At 37.3% G+C, this 21,678-nt stretch overlaps 1 protein-coding gene across 1 annotated transcript in view; it reads left to right on the top strand.

Moving 5' to 3' along the window:
• The first annotated feature begins 9,804 nt into the window (after positions 1-9,804).
• LOC140122888 (phospholipid scramblase family member 5-like) overlaps positions 9,805-21,678 on the top strand; it is a 29,071-nt gene continuing 17,197 nt past the window's right edge. Inside the window, exons 1-3 of the mRNA XM_072144130.1 lie at positions 9,805-10,011; positions 10,480-10,522; positions 16,118-16,338. Coding sequence (XP_072000231.1) covers positions 9,805-10,011; positions 10,480-10,522; positions 16,118-16,338 — 471 coding nt within the window. The remainder of the gene's footprint in view (positions 10,012-10,479; positions 10,523-16,117; positions 16,339-21,678) is intronic.

Here is a 21,678-nt window from a genome sequence, read left to right as displayed (position 1 = left end):
TTGACTCATAAAGACAATTGAAGTCAATTGGGCAGCTGGCCACCAATAAAATTCAGCTGTATTAAATGGATGAAACTCTAGACAGCTATAAATTTTATATCACATGATATCAATTCAGATTTTTAATAATAAATCAACAGGATAGGCTCACCTGAGCTGCAGGAGGATAGGAATGAGGTCCAGTTCACATCTCCATTAAGTCTTCAGTAATTTTGAGCCAAAACCAGGAGAGGTCGAAAACAGAAGTCTTTCCAGTGACTACACAGAGATAAAGTATAACGAAAAGACTTCCACATCTTCTCTGTGTTGGGCACATAACTGGTTTTGGAGCTTCATAACTGGAGGAAATAGATGAAGACCTAACGGAGATATGAACTGGGACTTACGTGATCATCCATTGTGAAGGCAGTCCAGGAGATTGCTGGAGAGCAATACATACCAAATGGAGATACCACACTGATCTGATCTGCACTTTATTAACTACCATGGGATCCCTGGAGCTGCCCTATTTCACTTCTATGAGAATACTTAAAGTCCCACAAAACTACATGTCTTGTATGTGCACCCTTTCGAAAGTTTCCCCATCACATTAATAAATGGAAATAGAGCTCGGGTCTAAGAATTAGCAAAAATGTAAAACAGTAGAACATAAATGACTAAAAAGGAAACAATGAATACTGAGGTGTATAACTGCAATAGGTTAAAGATAAAAGAATCTTAAGTCAAGAGAAAGTAATGTGCTCTTTGACACATGAGTGACATATTCGAGTAATAATTTTGACTGTGGATTAAAGGGGAATTGTTTTTATTGTATGTTATTAATTGTCTCTGAATAAATCCAATCAATCACCAACGTAACATAAAAGAACAACTCCTGCAGATGTCAAACTGCTTCCGGATCTCATCTCACCGCCATGTATTTTTACATTACAAAACACGAGACATGTCTATGGGAATCCCACCCTGTGATCTCCTTTATAATGAATGACTGCATAATTAAGTGGAAGATATAATATTAAACAGTACAATTACACATAATAGTCAGACATTCCTTGCTATGAGTTTTCTGGTGTTTTCATGTGTACAGTATATTGTGCTCACCGACAACCCACATCCCATGAATATTTCTTCTAATTGATTCCCTTGTTCTGTGAGCTGTAGTCATAATATACATGAGTTTGCAACATGAGATGGAAAAGTCGCTCCCTACCTGTTCTTGTGGAACATAACACCAGGTAGGAAGCCTCTGAAGTTACTCTACCTGCTGAGAGCTGCCTTCCATTCGGCAGAGAGACAAAGGTATTGCTTTTAACCTAGCTGTCTTTGAAGAGGTGGCTTAGGCACTTCCATGGCTTCTCGAGGTAAGTCAATAAACAATGGTTCTTGATATTAAACAGGCATTGATTATGCAGACACACAATGTATCAGGAAAAGCAGCATCAGACCAGCGCAAGATGTTTATTTATGATCACCCGCATTTTGTTTATTTCATATTCACAGGTTTCACATTATTTTCTTACATACAAAGCATACACCTTTTTTATTTGGGAAAAAAAGATACATCTACAGCCTGCACCACTATATCTTTAAATATATATGATAGGATAGCTAAATTGTGTCTGTATAGCAACTGTCTAAAGGTGGTATGAAAACTTAGAAAAGGGTTATTTACCAAGAAGAAAACAACAATAAATGACCAAATATGTACAACTGTAGTAATAGCCCTATCTACTTAAAAGAGTCAGGTCAGGGTCGGCTCCAGGTTTCAGTAGGCCCCTGGGTGACAGACCCTCAGTGGGACCTTTTGCATTGAACTCACATGGCAACATTAAAAATTTAGAAACTAAAATAGTCTCCTGTTCCCTAAAATATTTGTTTGTTTATCATACCAAACAGCCCCCTCATGGTTATTTTATATACAGCCGCCTCATGGTTATTTTATATAAAGCCCCCCTTCTACCCTATGGATTCATTACATACAGCACCCTCACCCCATTGATTCCTTACGCACAGCCTTATATGCCCGCCCCCCCCCAAGAATCCCTGGGCCACTATACCTGCCAGGTATGCCCAGTGCTGGAGCCGGCCCTTGGGATTCCATCTTTTTCTAAGTTGCAGTAAAGTAATTTTGAGTATAAAGGACTAATTATTTCTATATTTATCTGTTTATATTCCCCAAATACTGAACATTTATGAAAAACATCATCTGTACACACAGGTAGCCTTCAGACCTAGTTGTTTCAGGCCTCTTCACGAGCCCTTAGTCATGCTCAGAATGAATGCTGGGTAATACGTTCACACTATAAAATACTATAGCACAGCTGAAATTGATACACAACTAGAATAACGTTGAAAATATTTTATTACAAGAAACAATACACAAATGCATATAATCAATAATTTTGTTCTGCCTGGATCAAAATTATCACCATACAGTCATTAATATTACGGCTCTCTAGTTAACGAATAGATGCCATGATGCAAATAGTATTAGAAATCATACAGCTGGAATACAGCCATACCACATGCACTACCATTTCCATAATGCCTGAATACCACCATACTGATTGTGAATAATACCACCAAACCACTACATAATGACTAAATAATACAACCATAATACAACCATACTACTATTTTAAAACACAGGTTTACAATGACCACTGCCACTAGATAATGACTGAATAATAACACAATATTGCTTTTATATGATACTGCCACACTATAACCACTACATAATGACTGAATAAAGCCATCATACTGATACTGAATAAAAATCATTAAACAAAGTAAATAAAATTAAAATAAAACAATATACAACTACCAATTCTAAATTGATGCTCTGTGGACCATAGACGTGGTGACAGTATAATTATTTCTTATGACTAATGATGGTTGATGTCTCCTTTTCCCTTTTAGATGTCTTTGGCCCACATTGTACTGTAGTTTTTGCAGTGTCTCCTGTAGCATAGCACCTCTTGAAGTCTTGTGTCAATTATACTCCTCCTGGTGTAACTAATGTCCATTGGGTCCGGGGCAAAATTCCTAACAGGGCCCCCCCTTCAAATTTAGTTGGAATCATGAATGTTGATGCTCGCTAAAATTGATTTCAGTACCCTGCTTCTTTACTGAAGTCAACTGTAGCAAGACTGTGTGCTTAATGTATGACAATAAATTGTGGTTCTGATACTTGCCTGTCACTGATTGTGTACACCTCAGACTGCCCTACCCCATGATGTTTGCTCCACTGAAATATTTGCAGCTAAATTTCTAGTAAATGTGTTACAAAGTCAAGACTAGTGATCAGCGAATCTGTGTGGAAAGAACGTCTTTTGTAGGCATGCCTGTGATTAGCTGGGCCTGAATATGACTCTGCAGTATGAGAGCAGGGTCACATGTCCAGACGCTATTACACACACAAGAAATAGAGGGAGAGGTTGCTGGCCATTATAGGGTCAGACAGACAGGCAGGGACTTCATAGAAACTGATCTTGTAAGGTAAATAGAAGATGTTCCTATTACAAGGGGCAGGTGGAAATCTGAAATAATTGCCCATATAAGTTCACTCTGAAGAATCACATCAGTGCATGGATATTCTTCCTGATTATACAGCAATACTTGTAAAGAGCAGAAAGGATTATTATTATTTACTGCACCATCCAGGGACTACATAAAAAACAGCAAATGCTCTTGTCAGGTGTATAAAAGAGGCTCCTGTTATAAGAGATAGGTGGAAATCTGAAATAATTGCCCTTATAAGAGCACACTGAAGAATTTAAACAGTGCATGTATATTATTTCTTATTATATAGACCAGACAGGATTATTAGCATTTACTGCATCATCCAGAGACTTTGTAAAAAACAGCAATTGCCTTTGTGAGGTGTAATGAAGGGGTTATTATTATTATGGGCAGGTGAAAATCTGAAATAATTGCCCTTATAATGGCACAGGGATATTGTTACTGATTATACCAGATTACATACTAATACAGACCAGACTGGATTATTTAGCATTTTACAGAAAAGTAGTGTTGTCACAGAATTGCACACACTGATACAGTATGTGCATCAGAAAAGTAGTGCTGCTGGTGATAACTGTTCAGTAATATCTAGATCAAATGTTTGCATGGTATTTTGAGAGTGGGTAATATAATGTGCTGTTGTTGATGGCTATGCAGAATACAATATGAAAGATGTATATAATAGTGCCAGGAAAGTCTACAATTGGTGCTGAAATGTTTTTTTAATTCAACTGAAAGGGATATAGTATATTCCTCTTAGACCATGTAAGCCCCTATAAAATAGAAAAAAAAAAAATGTTTTCAGCTCACCATGTGTATGTAGGCTTGATGCCTACTAATTTGAGCAGCCGGTGTACGGACAAGCTGTGTGGGGGCCAGTCAGGAATCCACAAAACCAGAAGGTGAAGATCCAGCATCCAGGCAATGAAGGTGTTTTGATCGAGTAAAAATCCACTTTATTTAGAAAAATAGTTTAAAAACATATAGTGACGTCCTATAACATAATATTTCTTATAATAAGAAAATATAGTATGTAATAGGATGTCACTATATGTTTTTAAAATAATTTTCAAAATAAAGTGGATTTTTACTCGTTCAAAATACCTTCCTTGCCGGGATGCTGGATTTTCTGGTTTTATGTAAGCCCCTATATTTCATGAAAGGAAATGGTTCTCAGACACCTCAACCATCATGGGTCCATAAATATCAAAGAGCCTCATTGCAAAACGAAGTATACATTTCATTTTTGATGAATTTACCATGAATTTATAAGAGTAGAAAACTCCTTCGAGCTACCACAGCATCTAATTCTATGCACAGCAAGGTCTTATGTATATGTACCCTTTATCAATGTTGCAGGGATCCACAATACAGTTGCCATAGTCAGCGGTAGGCCATACTATACCTGTGTGTACCTTTGATTTTCTAAACAGCGCACAGTATTATTTCTCATGGATTCTGTGAGAATCAGCATGGAAACCATTGTGACTTGTTCAATGACTTCTTTCACAGAGACCCTTGGGGTCTATGTCATCAATTTGCCAATTCTTTTTGCATTTATTAGTACTTCTGCTGCTACTAAATCTTTTTATGCTGTCAATTAGATACATGTAGTATGATCATAACATGAGTAAGTAATCATAGCATGCAGTGTGGAGGGGAGGGGGATGGATCCAGAATTGAAGGTAAGAAGGACTGGGAACATAACAGCATGCAATAAGCAATACTGAATATTTAGTTTTACTTGGTGATATCCTCTACAATATTCCAACCACATTATTAACATAAAAAGGAAAATCGTGATGGAGTAACAGAACATGTGAAGGACAAGTTTATACTACCAACAAACAGCACTAATATAACCAATTATACTGAAATACTGTGATTATAATGTTCAACATGGGCAAGCAGCAGATTATTATCTGAATGGACATAGTGAAAGTACACATAGTCAATGCCTAAACTTGTATCAACTTTAATGAAAACTACCATTAAAGGGGTTGCCCAAGAATGTAAAAGCAATAAACCATTGGTAGACCCGCGTTTCTCTGGGACTAAATTATTTATCAAAATCACAAACAATAAGGAAAAAATTTGTTATGTACTAATGTACTATATATTTTTTTTAAAAATACGCTTTTGTACCAAAAAATGCATCAACCCTCCTGACATTGGACATAATAGTTCTGCTTGGTGGGTGGTGACTCCCTGCATCATGCAGAACTATAACATCAAGCTTCTGGCACGGGCTCGCAAGTATTGCAATACATTAGCTTGAACACGTGATCATACAATAGTTTGTTCAAGTCCAACAGTGAATAAAAGTATGGCGTAACTACAATGGTAAAAGCTATACCAGCCGCTATGGGGCCCGCAGTGTCAAGGGGGCCACCCTCTTGACCTGCTACACTTAAGAAGGGAGGATGTGTACCGTTATATTGTATATATATTATGCTGCACATTGGGTTCACATGTTCCACAATACACATCTGAGCCTTCAGCTCAGATAACAAAATGTCCGGGGAGGAGGAAGGGACAGAAGGATGACCGGCCAAGGGATCATCCATCTCTACTTCCTGCCCTTTACTTCCCCACTGTGGTCAGCAGCTACTGGGCCCTAGGATAAAAAATCTGCAAGACCGCAAGGGTCATTTATCTTAGGATTTTCTCTTTTTTATCTCTTATATTTGTGACTTTTTTTTGGGACATTGGTATATTTGCACCTAAATCTGCGACTTTTCCACTCACCAGCAAAGCTAGCCACACAAGAACGTGTATAATTGTATGGTGTGTATATATTGTATGATTGTATCTATATGCTGTATTTGTGTGTATGTATATGTGATATGTGTACTCTCTATATATGTATATGCTGTATGGATGTATGTGTATATGCTGCTATATGTCTGTATATGGTACTGTATGTTTATATGTTAATGATGCCTGATAAACCAGGGACACTTACTTATAGGTCCAGGCATTGTGACGGTGGTAATCTTCTTATATTTGTTATCCGTGGCCTCCTTACATCTAAAATGAGCTTTTAAAATTATGCTAATGAATGGGGCATTAGCAGCGGCGTCTTCACAGGCTTTTACACTTTGTAGAAGAACTTCCCCGCACCTTAAGCGCATTTGCATTAGCATAATTTTAGAAGTTGATTTTAGAAAGAAGAAGCCATGGATGACTAATATATAAGAAGATTACCACAGTCACGGGGCCTGGGTCTTTGAGTAAGTGCCCTTGTTATCATGCTACATTTTGATGGTAGATTTTCTTTTATTAAGTGAAACAAGTGTACAACAGTTTTTCAATAAAAAAAGAAAGAAAATAAAGAAAAAGTCCCCAAAACACAACTTTTACATATATAATTCATAAAAAGTAAAAAAAAACACTGCAGCATCCATAACATTCTGTAAAATACTTAGCAGTGAATTTTGCCATTTTATCCATTGTGAATGTGCACGTTTTTTTGAAAAATACATTTATTTAGGCAAAAATATCACAATATCAAAATTACTCATTCAACTTTTGAAAGTATCTCCCGGCATATCACTGTGTGCAATCCTAATGGTATAGATTAATACAAAGATGCCCCAATCTCCGTTAGATGCTTAATGTCAATATTATGTAACCGGCTACAAATTATTCTGCCTAAATATTATAAAGTTTCTAGCCCTCCACATTTCAACACTCAATGGGCAAATTAGAGTAAACTTAATATCACATCAACATTTTCTCAATGCAAATTTCAAAATTGCAGGCGTTCATCATTTGTGGCGCTGGGTCTGTTTTTTTGTTGTATGAATCATACTAAATTTTGCACTGGAACGTAAGATTGTGGCGTGGCCAAAAATGGACTGACTTAACTCCCTATTCATGAAGGTGAAATAGAAATCCATAGACCAGCCTCTAGCAGCTCCAAGTGTGCGCAAAATGTGTTGGTAATCCAGAAGCGCAGTAAAAGTGTCAGATTCACAAGGGACACCCAAATTGTGCACCTAAAAAAAGGGACAGAAAAGCACCAATATTGTGCCGCCGATACTTTATAAATAAACGTCATAAGATACCAGGTTAATCAAACATGATTCCAGAGCAGCCAATAGATTCTAGGTCTACTGCAAGAAGATTGCAGAGTTGAAGGTGTAAAAGATCAGGGATGCAGAAAGTGGTACAAGAAAATCAGGGATTCAGAGTAGAAGTAGCATAAGATGATCAAGGATACAGAGTACAAGTATTTAAAGAAGTTTAGGAATGTAAAGTAGAAGTGGTATAAGATCAGTGGTGCAGAGTAGAAGTAGTTAAGGAAAATTTGGGATGGTATATGAATGGTGATGCAGATTTTGGATGTAAAGCAGAAGAGGTATGAGAAGAGGTATATAGACAATAGAGATGTACAGAAGAAGTGGTACTGTATATGAATGGTGGTGCAAAGTAGAGGAGGTATAAAGATTCAGGATGTAACGTAGAAGAGGTATGAGGAGATCTGGGATGCAGGGTAGAAGTGATATAAAAAGTTCAGGGATTCATAGTAGAAGCAGTATAAGAAGATCCGAGATGTAAAGTAGAAGTGGTATTAGAAGATCAGGGATGCGGAGCCCCCACTGAAATATCCACACAGCTGATGAACTTCAAAAACAGGAAATGTGCAAGTAGACTTCACTGCAGATTATCTCACTGCTATGTAAGAATTCAATTGAGATAATTTAATTACCTCTCATCTAGAACACAAAGGAACAGAGCAATGAGATACTGAAGCCGCACAACGGAGTGGAGATCAGTGTATGAATTATTTACAGCACACTTATACATTTTTAAATAGCAACTCTTAGGGGTTTGGGAAACTTTTTCAGGGTGGTCTGGCACTAAACAATAGAAAGGAACAGAGGCAGGAAGAAGTGATCAGCAGCAGCTAGACTCTCTTGTGATGTCAGATACTGAAGTGTTTGCTGTTCCATTATGTCTAATTAACACATAAGAGACGATCTGCAGTAAAAAGGCATTTACTGAATTCGCTCATTTTCAGAATAGCTAAGCTGGAAAAAAAGACTACACAAAAGGCATTTCACTCACTGGCATTAAGAATGTCAGTACAGCAATTATCTATACTGATTAGTAGAAAGCAGCAGTTGTTAGCAGAGTAATGGAAGCAAATGATAACAGAATTGACACTCCACTTCTAAAATAAGAGGAAAAAACAGCACAACCTTTCCACGAATAATAGAGCTGTCAACTGTAGTTTGTTAAAGGACAAAGTAGCCCAGAGAATAAGACGTTAAAATGACCACAGCGTCACCCGTTTTTTGTGTATATAAATGACACTTGTGCATTTAGTGATAGCGTTACTTGTGTATGAACAGAGGCTAAACTGGTGGATGCTCAAATCACTAAAAGATAGAAGCCCTTCACGTGGTGGGGGTAATAGGGCTATGTTTGTTTCCTAAAACCCCGGGCATTACCGTATTTTTCGGACTATAAGGTGCACAAAAAATCCTTTAATTTTCTTAGAAATCAAAGGTGTGCCTTATAGTCCAGTGCGCCTTATATATGAACTGTACTTACAGACAACAGCTGCATTGAACTGTGTACAGGTCTGCCACCTGCTGGTGATTCATCCTTATAATCCGGTGCGCCTTATAATCCGGTGCGCCTTATATATCAACCTAGACGTTTTAGCACGCATTTATTATGGTGCGCCTTATAATCTGGTGCGCCTTATAGTCCGAAAAATACTGTAAAGGGCAGACCTCAGGTCATTGAGATTCTGGGGTACAGAGTTACCAGCCTGTATATGGTGACTCTGCTGATGTTGCTAGAAATTTATATTTTGTCTTTTTAAAGAATCTTCACTTTTTTATAAACACGATGTTCAGTTTTTGGCATTTAAATATTTTTAAGAGCAGATATTTACATCCTCCTTTATTATAATTCATGTCAGACTACAATTTATTCCAAGGTGTTGTACATATGAACATTTTTTACATAAATAATACATTACAGAAAAAAAATTACAGTAAACAAGAAATGACCAATGGACTGGTAAAGAAAGGAAGAAAAGAGCCCATGAGGGCTCATAATTCTACATGAGAAGGGAGACGTTATATATTATGCCATGTCTGTTTATAAAGAAATATCACTAGTTTTAGTTATAGGGTAGTTTATTGCTTCTACTGAAAAAATATTTTGACTGGCTAGTGAGATCAATTTTGCTTTACTGATGAGTTTTTGCATGCTAACCATAGAGGACCTCCTTTGTATAAAGGGTCTGTAGAGGTTATGAAAATGGGTATTGGAAACACTTATCTATTGGACCTTCTTTCCATAGATGACAAGGACCAGACAAAAAAAGATTTTCAAAATATTTTACCTGGAACTCCTCAACCTCCTGATAATGAGAAGGATTCCTCTCCACCATGGAAATCTTCTCCAGATACAAAACCTCAAGGACCTAGGTTCTTGGTCCCGCCTGGTCTAGAACATTTGAGTAAGGTAACAGACATTGTAGATTTGCTTAAGTTATAAATCATGTGCTCCAGTTCACCCTTCTGCTTTTTTTTTATTCTTCAAACTTTGTGTAAAAACCACTAAAATTGTTGAGTTCAGACATACAGGGGAATATATACTGAAACTATCGACAAAGTTATGTCTGATACTAGATGTTAAATCTGACATACTATTAGACTCTCTACCTTTTATTAGTTGGCTTAATGTATGCCTGAAAATTGCGTTTTAAATGTGACACATGTCTGCAACCAAACCAAATTTCGAAAGTCAAACTCCTATAAATTAAGTATTGCTTAGACTTATATAGCTAACATTTTAAAAAAAAACTATACATTGTATCTTAACAAAATAGAGAGATAAATGGTATCACCAAACAGGGTTGCCTATCATAATTATTTTCATGGATGTCCTAAAAATATAACCATTATTATTATTGATTTTGATTTTTTTCAGATACAGCACATAATTATTCATCAAGAGGTAGAACTCTTAGGAGGTAAGTAGTAGAAAACACCCAATAATAGTAAGTCAGACAAAAATACTAGCCTTAAGATAATGGTTGAAAGGTGTAAGGCCCGGTTTACACAAATTTACATAAACACTATGTTAACGATATGCTCCAATGCTGCATGTGTGCCTGGCCTGAGAAAACTTGGAACACAAATAAAAAACACCCAATTAAACCTAACAGGGCCAGTTCAGATCTCAGTTAAATCTTCAGTAATTTATTTCACTTTTTGTGAGCCAAAACAAGTTAAAGGAAATCTAACACTCACAAAAAGTAAAAAAAAAAACATTACAGATTCTAACCTGCCCTCCTCTTCATCCCGATCCTCGTGCTTGTCTTCACTAATCTTGATATGCAGGGATCACCTAAGACTTATAAAAAGCAGGCCAGAGTGCAGGGACACAATGTCCGGTGCTCCAGGCTGCTAATTATTCAAGCCCTTGCTGGGAGAGGGAGGTGACGATTCAAGCCACCTGCATGATAGATGCATTCCTCTCCCATCTTGTCCCTGCGCTCCGTGCAGCTTTTTTCTAGGTGATCCTGGTGTGTTAAGATTAGCAAAGACAAGCATTGGGATTGGGATTAACAGGTTTGAATCTGTAGGGTTTTTTTTAACTTTGTGAGTGGTAGATTGCTTTTAACCCCCCAGAACAGGCTCAGGTCTTTCCAACAACTATACAGAGGTAAAGTACAATGGAAATACTTGAACCTGCTCTGTGTGCTTTACCACCCCTGGTTTTAGCTCATATTAACCAAAGAAAATATCTAAGGAAATACAGAGGTATAAACTGAGCCTTATATGATCATACTATCAAACATTTACATCTCCCAGGAAACTCAGCATTTAATTAAAAGATATACATATACTGTATACTAGACATTATAATGTAAAAATATACAGAGACACCACTCCAATGTAGATAAAATTGGACCCACGAGTAATGTTGAGGATATTCATCTAAATTATTATTCAATGGATGTTATTTTTTTTAAATCATACAATTTTTATTGTTTTTAAGCATATAAGTAACATGTTATTTTAATATGAAGATTAAATAAAGAAATAAGAACTTTTTACTGTACAGACGTCCAAGATAGGTTCTGTAGGTTTGTTCTTAAGTTGAATTTGTATGTAAGTCAGAACTGTATATTCTATCATTGTTGCTCCAGCCAAACACTTTTTGGTCTATGTGACAACTGGATTTTAAAATTGTTAGATTGTCATAAGAATCAGGATTAACAATAAACTTAATTGCAGACACCTGTGATAACTGTTACAGCTGATTAACCTGGGACTAAAGTACAGTAAATTACCAACATCCAGAGGTCCATTTGTAACTAGGGGTCGTCTGTAAGTCGGGTGTTCTTAAGTAGGGGACTGCCTGTATTATCTTTGTCAATGCCTGGATGTCAGACATCCCTGTGTCTGGTTATAGGGGTGAGCAAGATTTACCACTGTTTAGCTTTTATTTAGTTCCATTCCGATGCACCAGGGTAACATTGGTTACTAAAAACTAAGTATTTATTTAACTTTTTCAGGTTTTATTTTTACTTTGACAAAATAAATCAGAAAGTCAAATAATAACATATTGTTGAATTCTTAAAATAATGCAGGAGGGATTAGTTCTGGTACAAAAAAATAAAGAGCTATTTTGTTAGTTCATCACAATAGAAAAGTGGAATGATAGTAAGAAATAATAGTACATTTATAAGATATTTTGAGCAGTGTCGAATTTTTTGTCTCATATATTATGTATATTGATCTGAACCAAAATCCTTCTTGTTTAGAAAGTAAAAGGCACCATATGACAAATATGCTTTAAATTTCTGGGGATACATTCATGATGCAAAATACATAATAGCAGAATGTACACAATGCACCTTCTCTCGCATCCATTGTCATATATACAGTTCTTTATGGTATTCAGAATGGATTCAAGCTTGGCACCCCAGAGGATGTTAAATTGGCTTTAAATGAGAGCATTTCTGGATCACTGTGCATCTCCACATATGACAAAGAAGCGGCCCCATTTACTTAGGCACTTTTGAGATATTTTGCGCCTGCCATGATGCTAGTTGTATTTACAGAAAACTGCCACCAATTAGCTGGAAGACTTGTGGAAGGAATATGAAAGAGATAATGTACATGACGAGAGTGAGATTTAACAAAAGGGCATTTTGTCTTAGATTCAATTAAGACTTGTGTCTTAGTAGGAGATGAGTATTAAACAACATAACGGAAGGACCCCACAGGAGAACAGGCCCAGCTTGTAACTGACTACACGCAGATAATCATGCCTTTGGCTATACAAACTTTGATGCTTTCAGTTTTTTTTTCTTTGCAAAGGCTGGGATATTTAATAGGTTTCTTGCTATAATAGCACAAAAAAAGCTCAACCAGGTATTGGGGAGGTTGGAAAAGAAAAAAGAAAAAAATTCAAGCATGATCGATCACTGTGGGGCGCATATTTTGTATTTAATATAATATTCACTGATGGGTTCTCCATGATAGCAACTGTGAAACATCCCTCAGGCTTTCCCAGTGCTCCACTCGTCACTCACATTTGCCGTTTTGGGTTTAGCTTCTCTTTTAGAATTTAAATATTGCTTACGGAATTCAAATTGCAAGGCGATAATAAAACAGCATGTCCTAAATTGTAAGGGTTAAACAATTACATTTCGGAAGGCATTCCAATGTTAGGAGGTGCAAGCACTGATAAGTATAATAAAAAATGATTGATAGAAGTATAAGTAGTGAGAGATAGATAAGGGATAAGATACACAGTAGATCGCAGGCAGCACTCCAGAATCCAGAGATCACTTAAAGGTGAAGTTTATTGTGGATGTGGCCACATTGTTCATTGTGGATGTGGCTACATCCACAATAAACTTCTCCTTTAAGTGTCCTCTAGATTCTGGAGTTCTGCCTGCAATCTACTGTGTATCGTTGGCGGTCTTTGGCCGGACTCATGGTGGCGCTGCACCCATCCTTCTAAGGAGCCTATTTTACCCACAGTGCTGATCTAGACTTTCCATAGTATAGAGCAGTGATGGCGAACCTATGGCACTGGTGCCAGAGGTGGCACTCAGAGCCCTTTCTGTGGGCACTCAGGCCATCAGCCCAGGACAGAGTTCACCAAACAGGACCAAATCCATTAAATTTTCCCACAGTCACAGGCAACTTATAAGATGTTGCTCTCAGCACTATTTTACAGCGACACTTCATTGACTATTGGAACTGCTTGAAAAGTGAGAAGGTGTTGACAGAAGTGCATTATCTTTGGAGCTCATCCTGCTGGACCTAACATTCTTCCTGTACAGAGAGACACGGGAGGGAAGCTACAATGATAGTCTGAATTTGCCCTCCTTCTTTCAACTGTATTGGTGGCCTCAGGTGGCCGATACAATTAAAGAAGTGGAAGAACAGGTAGCGATAAGTTACTGCTTAAAATGGCACGTTGGCACTTCATGGTAAATAAATGGACTTTGGTTGTAGTTTGGGCACTCGGTCTCTAAAAGGTTCGCCATCACTGGTATAGAGGATAAATGATAGATAGATAAAAAGTAGAAGATCCAGAGCAGCACATCTAGCGGTGGGTGCAGAAGCCGGTGATCCCTTGGCCAGGGTCTCCAATATAGGTTCAGTGAAGAGGCAGCCTCTTCACTGAACCTAGATAGATAGATAGATAGATAGATAGATAGATAGATAGATAGATAGATAAGATGGAAAAACCAAGTCCACGCAGTGTAAGGAAACCTCCACAGAGGGGGTGCAAAGTCTCCACAGATCCTGGCAAGATCCTTTGTTAGCAATAGTATATAAAGACAGTCTCCGGGTTACTGACAGGGTTCTGTAGATTTGTTGTTAAGTTGAATTTGTATGTAAACTAAAACTGTATATTTTATAATTGTAGCCCCAGCCAAATTTTTTGGTCTTTGTGACAACTGGATTTTAAAAATGTTGAATTGTCATAAGAAACAGGATTAACAATAAAGCTTAATTGCAGACACCTTTAATAACTATTATAGCTCTTTATTGTAGTCTAAGGCTAAAGTACAGTAATTACCAACATCCAGATGTCTGTGTGTAACTAGTGGTTGTCTGTAAGTCGAGGGTTCTTAAGTAGGGGACCGCCTGTATAGTACAAAAAGATACATAGATAAAGTTGAAAAAAGTGTAGGCAACACTCCAAAAATCCCATATTCCAAAGGGTGAAGTTTATTGAAATAGTGGCAACATTTTGGTGTGAACCACCTACATCAAGCTTTACTACTGAAGGATCTTGCCAGGATCCATGGAGGCTCTGAACCTCTCATTGAGGTTTCTCTCCACTGTGCAGACTTGGTTTTCTTCTTTGAGATAGATAGATTGTGAATTGTGAATAAAAGCTACAACTAAAAACACGTCAAGTGAAGCATAGCAAAACACATAAAAAGCTCAAAATTCATATTTCTAAATATGCTGTACACAGAAAATAAATACAAATGAAATAATACTTTAAATATAAATAAATTAAAAAAAATATCCAATAATATTCCATCCATTTTTTTATCTACTTTTAGGCATAAATAAAAAAAATGTGTGATCCTGTAATACTTTGCACTGGATATGTAAAATGAACATGTATGTATGGATAAAACGAAAGAATTATAATTTCATCACCAAGTTGAATGAAATCTTATTGTAAAATGTGGGCCAAATCACATTGCAGGTATTTTTGCATCAGTTATTCTGTGCCAAAACCAGGAGTGGAGACTACAAGTGGTTAGAATGGAAAGATTTGCACCTGAGTGTATAACCTCTACCAGTTTTGGCACAGAATTAATAACACACACATTTGACATGAGAAACAATAATGCATTCTTGTATATTTATTTATATATCATGATGATGAATTACACAGAAATGGCAGAAATTAAAAGGGAACCTGTCATTAGGGTTTCACATTTTACTGCGTTAAAAGTATACCTGCTCCCAGTCAGAAAAGAGGATCAAGTCTTGGGGGCCCTTGTGCCTGTCCCTGCGAGTCCCTGTGTCATCCTGCTCTTCTGCGAATGTGAGCTGACAAGGATTTGCTTGCAGCACAGGGTCAGCTCACTTCTGCATGAGACAGAGGGAGGGTAAGAGCTAGGAGGGCATTGATGACTTGCAGCTGTGCACAGATGCCCCCATGACCCCATCCTCTTTGCTGGCAGGTAACCAGGTATACTTTTATACATTTTTAAAACTGAATGCTTATTGTATAGAGAGATTGTTAATAAGTATCAAACAGCCCATGGGAACCTGTCAAAATGTGAAATCCTGGTGACGGGTTCTCTGTAAAGTTATTTGTAATTATATAACCTAGATTTTATAACCTATTTTTTAAAAGGAGCTTTGAGAACTCACTAGAATTTTACATTTTTCATGTGTTTTCCCCCTTTTAGTGATTTACTTATGGTACAATTATCTTGTTACTTATTATTATACTGTTATATATATTCACATAGTTTCCTACAACCAGTAGATCACGTCACCGCTTAGTCATACAAATAATATGGTTTTATCCTTTCATCATCTCCGCTCTATATTTGCTTCTCTAGCAATTCTTGGAACAGAGAAAAGCAACAAGTATGAAATAAAAGATAACTTTGGACAAAGAATTTATTTTGCAAGAGAGGAAAATGTCTACCTCAATAAGAACTTGTGTGGACCATTGCGGCCCTTTACCATGCACATTGCTAATAACACAGGCCGGGAAGTAATCACAGTTATTAGGCCCTTGAGGTGCATTACTTGCTGCTTTCCCTGCTACTTGCAAGAGGTTAGTGACTTTGTGTTGATCGCTTGTTATTTTTACTGCTTTTTTGTGATGAGATGCACAAGTTCTCTGTTAAACCTTTCTAAGTATCAGATTTAGAATACAAATCGCTTCAATATATGTTTCATCTAAAGAAAATTCATATATTACCATAAAAGAAACAGTTGAAGCTATATTAGCAAGCAGATATCAACCTTGTGATAAAAAGGCATGTACTAAGGAAGCTATCATACTCCATACTGCACTATAACTTGTAAGACGCACATTTACATAATCATATACATAGATGATTAACTATTTCCAATCCATCATGATATTGTTCAGTGCACTATGACATCAATCTGATCTTGCAGTTACATTGCCAGTAAGGTACAGCTTGGAAATGTACATGATTGCAGCCCTGTAGAAGGTAGGATGCCATCGTGTAATAGCGATCATCATTACCAGCAGCGTGATCACAAAGGAGACTGAAAAATGACCTTCAGGACTGTTCTAATAGTTGTATTATTTGAATGTAGAGGTGTTGTTCACAAATTATATATATATATATATATATATATATATATATATATATATATAATATATACACACATAGTATGTGCAAGGTAAAATGTAAATTATAGACGTATTGAAATAAAAATAAATCAGTTCAATTTGATAATACACTAAATATACAATGCCTTGCGAAAGTATTCGGCCCCCTGAACTTTTCTACCTTTTGCCACATTTCAGGTCATAAACATAAAGATATAAAATTGTATTTTTTTGGGTGAATGATCAACAACAAGTGGGACACGATTGTAAAGTAGAATTAAATGTATTGGATATTTTAAACTTTTGTAAAAAATAATAAACTGAAAAGTGGGGCATACACTATTATTCAGCCCCTTTACTTTCAGTGCAGCAAACTCTCTCCAGAAGTTCAGTTCATTCTCTGAATGATCCAATGTTGTCCTAAATGATTGATGATGATAAATATAATCCACCTGTGTGTAATCAAGTCTCCCTATAAATAGACCTGCTCTGTGAAAGTCTCAGGGTTCTGCATCATGAAGACCAAGGAACACACCAGACAGGTCCGTGATACTGTTGTGGAGAAGTTTAAAGCCAGATTTGGATCCCAAAAAAATTCACAAACTTTAAACATCCCAAGGAGCCCTGTGCAAGCCATCATATTGTAATGGAAGGAATATCAGACCATTGAAAATCTACCTAGACAAGGCTGTCCCTCTAAACTTTCATCTCAGACAAGGAGAAGACTGATCAGAGATGCAGCCAAGAGACCCATGATCACTCTGGATGAACTGCAGAGATCTACAGCTGAGGTGGGAGAGTCTGTCCATAGGACATCAGTCGTACATCAGTCGTACACTGCACAAATCTGGCTTTATGGAAGAGTGGCAAGAAGAAAGCCATTCCTCATAGATATCCATAAAAAGCCACAAGTCACCTGGGAGACACCAAACATGTGGAAGAAGGGGCTCTGGTCAGATGAAACCAAAATCATACTTTTTGGCGAAGCAATATGTTTGGCATAAAAGCCACACAGCTCATCACCCTGAACACCCATTCGCCGATGCCATGCATGGTGGTGGCAGCATCGTGGTTTGGGCTTTTCTTCAACAGGGACAGGGAAGATGGTTAAAATTGATGGGAGGATGGATGGAGCAAAGTACAGGATCATTCTTAAAGAAAACCTGTGGGAGTCTGCAAAAGAACAGACTGGGACTGAGATTCATCTTCTAACAAGACAATGATCCCAAACATAAAGTAAAATCTACAATGGAATTGTAGTATTTAATTTTGTTTTTTTGTATAATATAAGAACGTTGAGTATATACACTGAGAGATTTGTATAATCTACAATGGAAGGTTCACAAATAAAAATATCAAGCTGTTAGAATGGCCAAGACAAAGTCCTCATCTGAATCCAATCAAGAATCTGTGGAAAGAGCTGAAAACTGCTGTTCACTAACACTTCATCCAACCTCACTGAGCTCCAGCTGATTTCCAAGGAAGATTGGGCAAGAATTTCAGTTGATGTGCAAAACTGATAGAGACCTGATGCCCCAAGCGACTTGCAGCTGTAATCGTAGCAAAAGCTGACGCTACAAAGTATTAACTTAAGGGATCGAATAACATTGCATACCCCATTTTTCAGTTTATTTTTTTTTACAAACTTTTAAAATATCCAATTAATTTCATTCCACTTCACAATTGTGTCCCACTTGTTGATTCTTCACCAAAAACTACAATTTTATATCTTTATGTTTGAAGCCTGAAATGTGGCAAAAGGTAGAAAAGTTCAAGGAGGCGAATACTTTCACAAGGTGCTGTACTGAACTTTGAATATAGATATGCATTTCAGACTGAATTTCCATATTGTGACAAAAATTAATAAGCACTGCTTGTTCCTTAAAAATCAAATTAAAAAATGCAATGTAAAAAATTTGGGGGGGAACCTCCACCAGTTTCTGTATCGGTTGGTTGAGCCGAACCCTAGTCGAACCCATACTTATGAATGAAGTTCAGGTTGGGGTCAGATTAACACTGCTTATAACGTCATGTAAAAAATAAAGTACTAGTAACCAAAAAAATAATAACAATGAAATAGTGATAATAAAAAAGAAAACATTATGGTGTAGTACATGCCAGGCTCTATCTCTCGATATATACATATGTATGTATATACACATATATGTATTTATATATATATATATTCCTACTCCTATGATGAATATTTCCATACACTTTCTTCGACTCTCTTTGTTCTGGTTATACCTAGCATCAAGCACAGCAGGCAACTTTTCAGACTGTCAGGGCATTGTAGTTCTATGTGACCAGTCTTGTCACCCGCTTCTCTAAGAAGTACTAGTGATTGTAGATATCCAATACCACCAGCACTTTCATACTCCACCAATATAGAGGTTTTTTAAAATTCATATATTATTAAAGCCGATTCACCAGCTGCAATCCCTTTATTATTACCCCTTGAAAGGATCCACCACCTATAAAGCTGTCTATCAAGTTGGTTTCAGCTTCTTGCTGGTGATAAGCAAATATTTGATGTATGATATTTAGATTTAGATGATATAATATTAAGTATTCAAAATATGCAACATTTTAAGTAATTGCATGGCCATCAACAAATCCTTAGGACAATGCTTGTCCCTTCCTCAAACTAAAGACAATTAAACAGTAAGGGCAATGTGACGATGTAAACCTTGAGTGGATTTTCCAGGATAATCAGGCCATCAGATTGTTGCCTTGAACTTGAAGAAAAATGCTTTTGTGACATTGGGACACATTTACTTACCCGTCCGGAGGCATTTCCTGGCGATCATGCTCTGTGGTGCGATTCACTAAGATCGTGTGACTGATATCCTGCATGTGTCGATTCCCCGCTCAGGTCAAATGGAGTTCTCCATCTTCTTCCTGGTGCATGTAAGTGCTTGATCTTGCAACACAATTTGAAAGTAAAATACCGCGCTCAGTCCGAATCTGTCGCATCGTCCGGCCACCCCCCGGTTTCTGTTGCATGAAAGCCAATGCAGTCGTGCCAGAATCCGATCACGTTCCGTGTGACACAATCCCCTGTTAAATACCTGTCAGAGCCATGCAAAACCCGAAAACGCTGGGAAGTGCGTCCGCGGACCCTTACTTATTAAGCCCCATTTTCTATTGGGCACTGTTTATATGACTTTCACTGTGCGCTTCCCTTTATCCTTTGAGTCGGTGTGATAACAGGCATACCAAATTTATCTAGGTTTCATTTGGTTTTAATAGATTTTTAAAAAAATTTAAATTAATAATAATAAATAAAAATTCTTAATTTTACCATATTCTGAGGCTAATAACTTTTTCATACTTTGGCATATGGAGCTGTGAAAGGTCTCACTTTTTTGCGTAACATCATGGCGTTTTCATTGCTAGCATTTTGGGGACAGTACTGTTTAACCTTTTGATCACTTTTTATTATATTTTTTATGTGTCGCAAAATGACACAAAAATGGCACTTTAGATAATTGGGTGCTACTTTCTGTTACAGGGTTTACGACCGGGAATAACCGCTTTTATATATTGATAGAACGGGCGTTTTGGGACGAGGTGATAATAAATATCATAAACATGTTGTTCATATCTTTTTAGTTCTTAGGAAAGGGGGGATTTACCCTTTAAGTTTTTTTTACATTTTTAAAAGAGTTTTCTTATTTTATTTTTACTTCTAGACTCCCTAGGGCACAGAAGCGTTGCAGTATATTGTAAAATCCCTGGTTCTGTAAAAGAGTCTTCTAACAGCAGGCTCCTTTACAAATCCTACTATAACAACCATGGAATCCTGCGTTAGGATTGTGACTGTCATTGCAAACGGCAGATGCCCACCAAACATGGGTGTCATCTGTTGGTTAAAGCTACATAATGCAGCTGACACCTGCTGGGCTCACCTCCATACACAGTACATGTTATAACATGTCAGTAAGGGGTTGTACAGAGTGCTATGATTAAGAGAGCAAAAATTTATGAAATTTCAGGTCCGTACTGTACTGGTACTGGTATCACAGCTGGTTCAGCATGTTTGGGAAAACATGGCTGCTTGATTGATGGCTGAACATTTAGCAACCATTAAGCATGACTGTAATTGGCTACATGGGACATGTAAACCTGCTGTATAAGAGGCAAGGTCACATATCCAAGGTTGCTACAGATGCCACAATATTAATTGTGTGTATTACCGGTATGTTAATTTTAACACGAAATATAATTTAATATAGGGAAATGAGTGATTTTTGTGGTGTTTTAATTTTGAATATGTATTTACTTTAAAATAAGAAAAACTAAGGGATTTACACTAGGGATACCTTGATCCCTCATACAGTACATTGCACTACTTCTGTACATGCCCTCCAACTGCCATCGCATCACGTTGTTCCCTCTGTCTCTCTCCTTAGATGCTGCAATCATGCATGAGGGGTTAAACTGCCCTGTAAGGAAAGATTTCCTTGTGGGTAGATGCAGCAGGGACCTACTATGGTTCACACTGGCACACGGACAGTGCTAGAGCGATCGACAGGATGAGATAGCTTGTCCTAATGCAGGAAGTACCCACTAATTAGGTTGACCTATCTCATCCTGTTAAAGGGAACCTGTCACTGCTGTTTGAAAAAAATGTGCGTTAAACAGGTTCCCATAGAGCCTTTATGACCTAAGGGCACCCTTTTTTTTTAACTAACACGATCGATGGTCACAAGTGGAGAAAATGAACTTTCATTTGGTAACCGGGCAGAGAATCCAGTGAGTGGGACTGGGCGTATTACTCACGCTCGAGTCCAGCAGCCGCCTCTC

The sequence above is a fragment of the Engystomops pustulosus genome, chromosome 3, assembly GCF_040894005.1.
Source record: "Engystomops pustulosus chromosome 3, aEngPut4.maternal, whole genome shotgun sequence".
Lineage (NCBI taxonomy): Eukaryota > Metazoa > Chordata > Amphibia > Anura > Leptodactylidae > Engystomops > Engystomops pustulosus.
This window is presented reverse-complemented; position numbering and strand designations above follow the sequence as displayed.